We start from the raw sequence: 11,116 nt of genomic DNA on the forward strand, positions 1-11,116 counted from the left end.
CACTTAAGCCGCATATAATAAAGATGATAAGTAATACAATAAGTAATAAATAAATAATAATACATAAATAAACTCACAACTGTGAGCCTACTTTTGCCCTTCCCCTGTCTATGTGTTATAATATGTGTGTGTGGCAAAGTTTCTTTAAGGTAAAAAAACTGTAGATTCTTTTGGAGTGTCAACATAGACAATTATATCTCCCAATAATGAGAGTTCTGGGACCAGTCCCCATGCTTTGTCTTTCTTTCCTTTTTTTTTTTTTTTAATTAATTTATTTATTTTTAAAGTCTCTTTTTTTTTATTTTTATTTTTATTTTATTTATTCATTTTAGAAAGGAGAGAGAGAGAGAGAGAGAAAGAGAGAGAAAGAGAGAGAGAGAGAGATGGGGGGAGGAGCAGGAAGCATCAACTCCCATATGTGCCTTGACCAGGCAAGCCCAGGGTTTCAAACCGGAGACCTCAGCATTTCCAGGTGGATGCTTTATCCACTGCGCCACCACAGGTCAGGCTATTTATTTATTTTTAATGGGGTGACATCAGTAAATCAAGATACATATATTCAAAGGTAAAATGTCCAGGTTATCTTAAAGTTCAATTATGTTGCATACCCATCACCCAAAGTCAGATTGTCCTGTCACCCTCTATCTAGTTCTCTTTGTGCCCCTCCCCCTCCCCCTTCCCTCTCCCTCTCCCCCCTCCCCCCGTAACCACCACACTCTTGTCAATGTCTCTTGGTCTCAGTTTTATGTCCCATCTACGTATGGAAAAATGCAGTTCCTGGTTTTTTCTGATTTACTTATTTCACTCCGTATAATGTTGTCAAGATCCCACCATTTTGCTATAAATGATCCGATGTCATCATTTCTTATGGCTGAGTAGTATTCCATAGTGTATATGTGCCACATCTTCTTTATCCAGTCATCTATTGATGGGCTTTTTGGTTGTTTCCATGTCCTGGCCACTGTGAACAATGCTGCAATGAACATGGGGCTGCATGTGTCTTTACAAGTCAATGTTTCTGAGTTTTTGGGGTATATACCCAGTAGAGGGATTGCTGGGTCATAAGGTAGTTCTATTTTCAGTTTTTTGAGGAACCACCATACTTTCTTCCATAATGGTTGTACTACTTTACATTCCCACCAACAGTGGATGAGGGTTCCTTTTTCTCCACAACCTCTCCAACATTTGCTATTACCTGTCTTGTTAATAATAGCTAGTCTAACAGGTGTGAGGTGGTATCTCATTGCAGTTTTGATTTGCATTTCTCTAATAACTAAAGAAGATGAGCATCTTTTCATATATCTGTTGGCCATTTGTATTTCTTCCTGGGAGAAGTGTCTGTTCATATCCTCTTCCCATTTTTTTATTGGATTGTTTGTTTGTTTGTTGTTGAGTTTTATGAGTTCTTTGTATATTTTGGATATTAGGCCCTTATCTGAGAAGGTGTTTAAAAATATCATTTCCCAATTAGTTGGCTGTCTGTTTATCTTGTTATCAATTTCTCTTGCTGAACAAAAACTTCTTAGTCTGATGTAGTCCCATTCATTAATTTTTGCTTTCACTTCTCTTGCCTGTGATGTCAAATTCATAAAATGCTCTTTAAAGCCCAGGTCCATGAGTTTGGTACCTATGTCTTCTTCTATGTACTTTATTGTTTCAGGTCTTATGTTTAGATCTTTGATCCATTTTGAGTTAATTTTAGTACAGGGGGACAAACTGTAGTCCAGCTTCATTCTTTTGCATGTGGCTTTCCAGTTTTCCCAGCACCATTTGTTGAAGAGGCTTTCTTTTCTCCATTGAGTGTTGTTGGCCCCTTTATCAAAAATTATTTGACTATATATATGTGGTTTTATTTCTGGACTTTCTATTCTGTTCCATTGGTCTGAGTGTCTATTTTTCTGCCAATACCATGTTGTTTTGATTGTCGTGACCCTATAATAGAGTTTGAAGTCAGGTATTGTAATGCCCCCAGCTTCATTCCTTTTCTTTAGGATTGCTTTGGCTATTCGGGGCTTTTTATAGTTCCATATAAATCTGATGATTTTTTGCTCCATTTCTTTAAAAAATGTCATTGGAATTTTGATGGGAATTGCATTAAATTTGTATATAGCTTTGGGTAATATGGCCATCTTGATTATATTTATTCTACCTAACCAAGAACAAGGAATATTCTTCCATCTCATAATGTCTTTTTTGATTTCCCTTAACAATGGTTTATAGTTTTCATTGTATAAGTCCTTTACATTCTTTGTTATGTTTATTCCTAGGTATTTTATTTTTTTTTTGTTGCAATCGTGAAGGGGATTATTCTTTTGAGTTCATTCTCAAATGTTTCATTGTTGGCATATAGAAAGGCTATTGACTTCTGTATGTTAATTTTGTATCCTGCGACCTTACTGTATTGGCTTATTTTTTCTAGAAGTCTTTTTGTGGATTCTTTGGGGTTTTCGATGTATAGGATCATATCATCTGCAAAAAGTGATACCTTTACTTCTTCTTTTCCGATATGGATGCCTTTTATTTCTTTGTCTTGTCTGATTGCTGTGGCAAGAACCTCTAGTACCACATTAAATAAGAGTGGAGAGAGTGGACAACCCTGTCTTGTTCCTGATTTAAGGGGGAAAGCCTTCAGTTTTGTGCCATTTAGTATGATGTTAGCTGATGGTTTATCATATATGGCCTTTATCCTGTTGAGATATTTTCCTTCTATACCCATTTTGTTGAGAGTCTTAAACATAAAATTGTGTTGTATTTTATCAAAAGCCTTTTCTGCATCTATTGATAATATCATGTGGTTCTTGTTCTTTGTTTTGTTGATATGGTGTATTACGTTAACCGTTTTACGTATGTTGAACCATCCTTGAGATTCTGGGATGAATCCCACTTGATCATGATGTATTATTTTTTTAATATGTTGTTGTATTCGATTTGCTAGTATTTTGTTTAGTATTTTGGCACCTGTATTCATTAGAGATATTGGTCTGTAGTTTTCTTTTTTTGTGCCATCCTTGCCTGGTTTTGGTATAAGGGTTATGTTTGCCTAATAAAATGTGTTTGGAAGTATTGCTTCTTCTTCAATTTTTTGGAAGACTCTCTGTAGAATAGGAACCAAGTCTTCTTTGAAGGTTTGATAAAATTCGCTGGTATAGCCGCCTGGGCCTGGACTTTTATTTTTGGGGAGGTTTTTAATGTTTTTTTCTATTTCTTCTCTACTAATAGGTCTGTTTAGGCTTTCTGCTTCTTCTTGACTCAGTCTAGGAAGGTTGTATTGTTCTAGGAATTTATCCATTTCTTCTAGGTTGTTGAATTTAGTGGCATAAAGTTTTTCATAGTATTCTACAATAATTCTTTGTATATCTACGATGTCCGTGGTGATTTCTCCTCTTTCATTTTGGATTTTGTTTATATGAGTTCTTTCTCTTTTTTCCTTGGTAAGTCTTGCCAAGGGTTTGTCAATTTTGTTGATTTTTTCAAAGAACCAGCTCCTTGTTTTATTAATTTTTTCTATAGTTTTTCTGTTCTCTATTTCATTTATTTCTGCTCTGATTTTTATTATCTCCTTTCTTCGCCTGGTTTTGGGTTGTCTTTGTTCTTCATTTTCTAGTTCCTTAAGGTGTGAAGTTAAGTGGTTCACTTGGGCTCTCTCTTGTTTGTTCATATATGCCTGAAGTGATATGAACTTCCCTCTTATCACTGCTTTTGCTGCATCCCATAGATTCTGATATGTCATATTATCATTTTCATTTGTCTGTATATATCTTTTGATCTCTGCACTTATTTCTTCTTTGACCCATTCATTCTTTAAAAGTATGTTGTTTAGTTTCCACATTTTTGTGGGATTTTTTCCCTCTTTTTTGCTGTTGAATTCTAGTTTCAAGGCTTTATGATCAGAAAATATGCTTGGTACAACTTCAATTTTTCTGAATTTGCTGATGTTGTTTTTGTGGCCCAGCATATGGTCAATTCTTGAGAATGATCCATGTACACTGGAGAAAAATGTATACTCAGTCACTTTGGGATGAAATGTCCTGTAGATGTCTATCATATCCAGGTGCTCTAGTGTTTTGTTTAAGGCCACTATGTCTTTGTTGATTCTCTGTTTGGATGACCGATCTAGAGCCGTCAGCGGTGTATTGAGGTCTCCAAGTATGATTGTATTTTTGTCAGTTTTTGTTTTAAGGTCAATAAGTAGCTGTCTTATATATTTTGGAGCTCCTTGGTTTGGTGCATATATATTAAGAATTGTTATGTCTTCTTGATTCAGTGTCCCCTTAGCCATTATGAAATGGCCATTTTTGTCTCTGAGTACTGTTCCTGTCTTGTAGTCAGCATTATCAGATATGAGTATTGCTACACCTGCTTTTTTTTGGATGTTATTTGCTTGGAGTATTGTTTTCCAGCCTTTCACTTTGAATTTGTTTTTATCCTTGTTACTTAGATGAGTTTCTTGTAGGCAGCATACAGTTGGATTTTCTTTTTTGATCCATTCGGCTACTCTGTGCCTTTTTATTGGTGAGTTTAATCCGTTTACATTTAGTGTAATTATTGACACTTGTGAGTTTCTCATTGCCATTTTATAGATTGCTTTCTGTTAGTTTTGTGCCTTGTTTGATTCTTCTCTTTCGTTTTTCTATCTTTTGTTTTTATTTGGTTGTGTTCCATACAACTTTCCTCTATTGCTATCTTTTTTAAATCATGTGCTTCTGTGGTGGTTTTTTCAATGGTGGTTACCATTAAGTAATGAAAAGGGTTCCTACCCTGTTCATTGTAGTGCACTATTTTGTGAGTACTTTTGCCCTCCATCATCCTTTGCTACTGTTAATCTTCATCCTCTCCCCCCCTTTCTTATTGTTGTCACAGTTTAAAGTTGGTTTTGTTATGTTCTTCTTGGAGCTTTTACTTGTGGCTTTGTTGTTGTTGTTTTTTTATTCTTTGTATCTGATTGGAGAACCCCCTTTAGTATTTCCTGGAGTGGGGGTTTTCTGTTGATAAATTCTCTCATCTTTTCTGTATCTGTGAATGTTTTTATTTCTCCTTCATATTTGAAGGTTAGCTTTGATGGGTATAGTATTCGTGGCTGAAAGTTCCTCTCTTTCAAGACTTTAAATATTGGGGTCCACTCTCTTCTAGCTTGTAGAGTTTCTGCTGAGAAATCTGATGATAATCTAATGGGCCTTCCTTTATATGTTGTATTCTTCTTTTCCCTGGCTGCCTTGAGAATTTTTTCTTTGCAGTTGGTTTGTGCCATTTTCATTATGATGTGCCTTGAAGTAGGTTTGTTGGGGTTAAGAAAACTTGGAGTTCTGTTTGCTTCTAGAATTTGAGGTTTTAGTTCTTTCCAGAGGCTTGGGAAGTTCTCATCTATTATTTGTTTGAGTATGTTCTCCATTCCATTTTCTCTCTCTTCTCCCTCTGATATACCTATTATTCTTATGTTATTCTTTTTGATGGAGTCAGATAATTCCTGTAGGGCTATTTCATTTTTTTTAATTTTTGAATCTCTTTCTTCTTCTCTTTGTTGAGCCTCAAGTTGCTTGTCTTCTATTTTGCTGATCCTCTCTTCTATCTGGCCTGTTCTATTAGCTAAGCTTGTTACCTCATTTTTCAGCTCATGAATTGAGTTTTTCATCTCTGTTTGATTTGTTTTTATAGTTTCAATTTCCTTGGAGATATACTCTTTGTGTTCATCGAGTTGTTTTCTGAGCTCCCTAAATTGCCTTTCTGTGTTTTCTTGTATATCTCTGAGTATTTTTAGAATTTCTATTTTAAATTCTCTGTCGTTTAACTCCAAGGTTTCCAATATCTTAAATTTTTTCTCCATAGATTTTTTCCTCATCTCTCTGTGTTACCTCTCTATCTTTTGTATCCATGATATTCGATTTTCTCTTCTTTAATGGCATCTGAGGGTGATTTTCTTGATAGTATTAATGAGATTTTATAAGGAATAAAAGGATAAAAAAATAAAAATAAAAATAAAAAATGGCACGTTTTTTTTAAAAAAATTAATCATTAAATAAAGAAAAATAAAATAAGATAAAAATTTGAGGGGAAAAAAAGGGAATAATTCCTTCCCCTCCTTTTTTCCTCTCCTCTCCTCTCCCCTCTTTTTTGAGAAAATCTTGTGATGAACTGTGAATTATATTGTACTAAATGGAACAAACAATACCTGTAGTGGAGGGCCTGAGTTGGGGAGAAGTAATATAGGGGTAAAGGAAAAAAAAAAGAAAGAAAAAAAGAAAAAAAAATACAAGAAAAAAATATTTATATATAAAAAAGGGAGGAGCAGTATAGACCCACAAAAAGGAAATTAGGAAAAAATTTGGGTCAAGAATAAAATGTTTTGCTTTTAGGTGTTGGCTGACTCAGAGATATGATGAGAGGAATAAGAGGGAAACAGGAAAAAAGGGTGGAAAATTAAAAAATTACTATTGTATTTAGTGGAACAAGAACTAGATAAAATGGAGAGCCAGGGATGGGAGCACTGCTAATGTGTTAAAAAGGTGAAGTAAAAACCCTCCAAAATGCCACAAACTTAAGTTTGAGTCCCAGATAAGATAATTTGTTCGTTATTGAAGTTTGAATGAGAGAAGACGTAAAGGAGAGAGGAAGAGACTAATATAGAGGGAGAAAAGAGAGAGAGAGAGAGAGAGAGAGAGAGAGAGAGAGAAAAGATGGAACCACTTAAAGAAGAAAAAAGAAAAAGGAGGAGAGAGAAAGAGAGAGTTAGGGGTTTTGGATTGCAACCCTCAAAGAGAGAAAGGAGGAGGAAAGAAAAGATAATGTGAGATGTAACACTTATGGGTAGTGTAGTTCAAAGAGAGGCGAGAGTAAGACTGAGAGAGAATTAAATGACCAAATTGGAGTAGAAAAAAAAATCAAGAATGAAGAAAAGAGACACAGACGAACAAATATAATAAGATGGGATAGGTTATAAAATCTTCAGATTATTCTTGATTTTGAGAGGTTGTCGTCTTGCTTTTTCTTTTCTGTCTTTCTGGTCAGTGACTTTGTACCCCGGGTTCTGCCCCTGTAGCATGCTCTGGAAGAGGTTTGCAGTTGATAATTCTCTATGGCAATGTCATGTATTGGGCTTCAGTCTCGTTGGCAGCCAAGGTTCATTAGTGTTTATAGGCTCCAACAGAGAGGATCTCTCACTGTGAGAGTGTTCCTGGAGCCTCTCTCCTAGTCTTTCCTTCCACAATTAGAAGCCTGATAATCCAGTTATGGGGTTGCTGCTGCCTCTGCCTGGATAGTAAGAGTCTCAAAGAGCTGGCAACTCCCCACTCTGTTCCCACTCAGCACAGGGCTCTGAGTAAGGCTCAGTCAGTCAGACCTGCCAGCATAATCAGGCGTGACTTCCTCTCACTCAAAGATCTCTGGCTCTGCCCCTCTGTGGGATAACTCCAGTGCCCACTCCTGAGGCGTTCGGAGGAATCTCTAGCCAGACAGGTCACACTTCGAGTGAAATCCCTACCCACACGGAAAAGATCGAGCTTTGGAATTGGCTTTCGCTCTATCCTCGTGCGGCTTTCCCAAGGGGCTAGGGCTGCCTGAGATTCCGCTCCTGGCCCGCTCACAGACCTGCTCCTCTGTGGGAAAAACACGGGCGCCCACCTCTGAGGAGTTCGGAGGAATCTCCTGTTCACTCTTCCTGTGTGCGCACTGACCAGATTTTGAGGCTCAGGCGTCCGGGACGCCTCTCACTCCAAGAAAGCCCTCTGCCCACACGGAAAAGTTACTGGGTTGGAATTGGCTTTCGCTCTGTCCCCGTGCGGCTTTCCCAGGGCGCTGGGGCTTCCGCTCCTGGCCCGCTCACGGGCCTCTGACTCTGCTCCTCTGAGGGAAAACACGAGCACCCACCCCTGAGGAGTTCGGAGGAATCTCCTGCCCACTTTGCCTGCGTGCGCACTGACCAGATTATGAGGTTCACACGGGACGCCTCTCGCTCCGCGAAAGCCCTCCTCCCGCACAGAAAAGTTCTGCCGTTGGAGTTGGCTCCAGCTCCCTCCCCGTGCCCGGTCCCCTCAGGGCGCTGGGGCTCCTAGGAGATGCTGCTTTTTGCCCACACAGAGGCCTCTGACTTTGCTTCTCTGTGGGTTAGCATGGGTGGCGCCCACCCCTGAAGTGTTCGTAGGAATCTTTTGCCCACTAACCACGCCAACCAGGAGATGCGGAAAATGGCTGCCCCACTTGTCTTTCTTTGTCTGGGTTTGGCGCGCGCGTGTTAGCTTGAATTGCCCAGGTTTTTCCACAGCTTGGATCTCCGTGCCACCGCCTGATTTGGCTGTACCGCAGCCTGGAACTATTCACTCCCTATGCCTGCCTTAGTTTCTATATTCTCAATTCTCAGTGAAAGCCATCCTGTTTGGATTAGAGAGGAAGGCGGAGCATTTCTTACTCCTTATTTCCCCCAAAGTTTGACCATATATTTAGCCAATCTTTCGCTTGATCCTACCTTCGGGTGTGTTGTGAAGCATCTGAAGACTCCAAGGATAGGTTTTTCTGTTTCTGGTTGAAGTACTTGTTGAGTTTATGGGGAGATTTTCGGTATCGCTTCCTACCGCGCCATCACTGTGACGTCATTCTTGTCTTTCTTTCTTAGTGCACTTTCCCGGATTTTCAGTGTAATATTGCCTGAAAGTGGTGATAGGGGCTATTGTTGTTTTTGCTCCTTAAAACTTTGTATTTGTCATATTTGATTATGGTGTTTGCTGCAGGTTTTGTCTTTAAAATTTTTAATTAGGCTAAATAAAAGCTGACTTGTTTGAGAAGTTTTCTCCCTCTCTATGAGCATTTCTGCTTTAGTCTCTTAATACAATATATGAATTGCATTTATGGATTTTCCACTGTTAAAAAATCATGCATTCCTAGAATAGACCTAACAGTCTTTTTTATGTATTCAACTTTGTACATTGCTAATATATGCAATTCTTGCCGATTTTCCCCAGTATTTGTTTTATCTTATTTTGTATTAATTCTATGTATTAAATATTAATGTGATTTTATGTTTGTTTAGACTTATGAACATGTTTATAATTTTCTTTGCTCAACATTCCTTCTTGGCTCTCAGAGCTTCCTTCTAAGATCATTTTTTGACTTCCTGATGTGTATCTTTTAACTGTATTTTATTTAAACATTTTTTTTACTTCTTTGTTTTAGTGAGGATCTAGTGGTTGTAAGTTCTTTCTGCATTTGAGTGTCTAAAAATGTCTTTATTTTGTCCACAATCTTGAACAAATAGTTTATCTGGGGATAAAAATTAGGTTCACAGTTGTTTTCTCTAAACACTTTAAGGTATCATTCCACTGTCTTCTGGCTTCCATTATTATTATTAAGAAGTCAACTAATTTTTATCTCTTTTCAGTTAATTTTTTTTCTTCTTGACTCCCTCATGAACTTCTTTAGGTCTTTAGTATTCTTCAGTTTTTCTAAGATGTGTTTGATATAGATGTCTCTTGCTTGGAAGTTTTAGACTTTCCCATTCTGAGGATTTGTGACTTTCCTCAATTTTGCAAAATCTGAGCCATTATCTGTTCAAATAATTTCTCCTCTCATTGTGTCTGGTACCCATTTTAAGAAAATTTATTGGATACATGTTAGACTTTTCATTTTACTTTGCTTGTTTTTCATTCTCTCCTATTTTCCAAATTTGTGTTTTTATGCAACAACTCTCACGTTTACCTTCCAGTTTATCAATTCTGTCTTCAGATATATCAAATTTGCCATTTAATTCTTCTATTTAGTTTTTTTAATTTTAATGATCATACTTTTTATGTCAAGAAATTTTATTGGTACTTTTCTTTTTTAAAATATGCTTTTGTTTTTTTTGAATTTCCTTTTTGCTTTGTGTGTGTGTGTGTGTGAGAGAGAGAGAAAGAGAGAGATGTAGAGAGGGACAGATAGAGACAGAGAGACAGGAAGGGAGAGAGATGAGAAGCATCAATTCTTTGTTGTGGTACCTTAGTTGTTCATTGACTGCTTTCTCATATGTGCCTTGACTGGGGGGCTACAGCAGACAGAGTGACCCCTTGCTCAAGTCAGCAACTTTGGGCTTAAGTTGTTGAGCCTTGCTCAAACCAGGTAAGCCCGCGCTCACGCTGGTGACCTTGAGGTTTTGAACCTGGGTCCCCTGCGTCCCAATCCGATGCTCTATCCACAGCACCACTGCTTGGTCAGTGCTTTATTAAAAGTTTTATTTTATGTATACATTTTATATTTTATCTCATTTTGTTCTAGCATCTAATGTTTTGATGCATCTGATTTTACTGTTTCTTGTTTCAATTGTCTCTTGCTTATGATACTTCATTTTTGCATGTGCTTGTGAATTTTAATAGTGAGCTCAGTCAGGCTCACTGCAACATTAAGACTTGTGCTTGTTTTTTTTTTTACTACGTGCTAAGATTTAGACAATTTTCTTCACAAAATTCCTTCTAAGACCTATTTATCCTTACACTCAGGACTTTGCAATGTTTCCTGTCTTTCACATGTGTTCTGTCAATTCTAAAATTCTACACTGAGATCAGTAGATGCCACAGAACAGCCCCTTGGCTTTAGTGATTTCTTATATCTCTGGATTCATGCATTCTCATTGTCTTCCCCTCTGAGTACTTATCTTATTTACCAGTTAACTTCTACTGATTATTTTAATTCAGAATTTTTAATATTTATATTTATATCATTTTATTGTGCCATAATTTACATATGCACAAATCTTGATATACCATTTAATGAACTTTTAAAAATGTATGCTCTTGCCCAGTAGTCAGATAGTTAGAGTTTTATTCTGATATGTCAAGGTTGTGTGTTTAATTCCTAGTCAGGGCACATATAAGAATCAAACAATGAATGCATGGATAATTGGAACAACAAATTGATTTTTCTCTCTATGTCTCTCCCTTCCTCTCTCTTTCAAATCAATAAAAAATAAATATTGAAAAAAGAAAAAATTTAAAATGTGTACATGTGTGTACTTACCATCAAAGTCAATAATATGGTGAATTTCCAACCCACCCCATTTTCCCTTTTGTCTTTCATGTCCCTTCTTAATGATAGACATTCTACCATATTCCCAGAAATCAGTGGATGAATTTTCAGTTAAAAGTTAGCCTCTTTAAGG

General features: G+C 37.1%; 1 protein-coding gene across 3 annotated transcripts in view; it reads left to right on the forward strand.

Annotated features, from left to right (window-relative positions):
- ACVR1C (activin A receptor type 1C) overlaps positions 1-11,116 on the forward strand; it is a 126,576-nt gene that overhangs the window by 89,895 nt on the left and 25,565 nt on the right. Inside the window, exon 9 of one of the 3 annotated variants that reach the window (XM_066280212.1) lies at positions 11,053-11,115. The exons of the other annotated variants lie outside the window; for them this stretch is intronic. Within the exon in view, the coding sequence (XP_066136309.1) occupies positions 11,053-11,115 (63 nt within the window). The remainder of the gene's footprint in view (positions 1-11,052; position 11,116) is intronic. 3 annotated transcript variants of the gene reach the window in all.

The sequence above is a fragment of the Saccopteryx bilineata genome, chromosome 5 (assembly GCF_036850765.1).
Source record: "Saccopteryx bilineata isolate mSacBil1 chromosome 5, mSacBil1_pri_phased_curated, whole genome shotgun sequence".
In the NCBI taxonomy this organism is placed as follows: Eukaryota; Metazoa; Chordata; class Mammalia; order Chiroptera; family Emballonuridae; genus Saccopteryx; species Saccopteryx bilineata.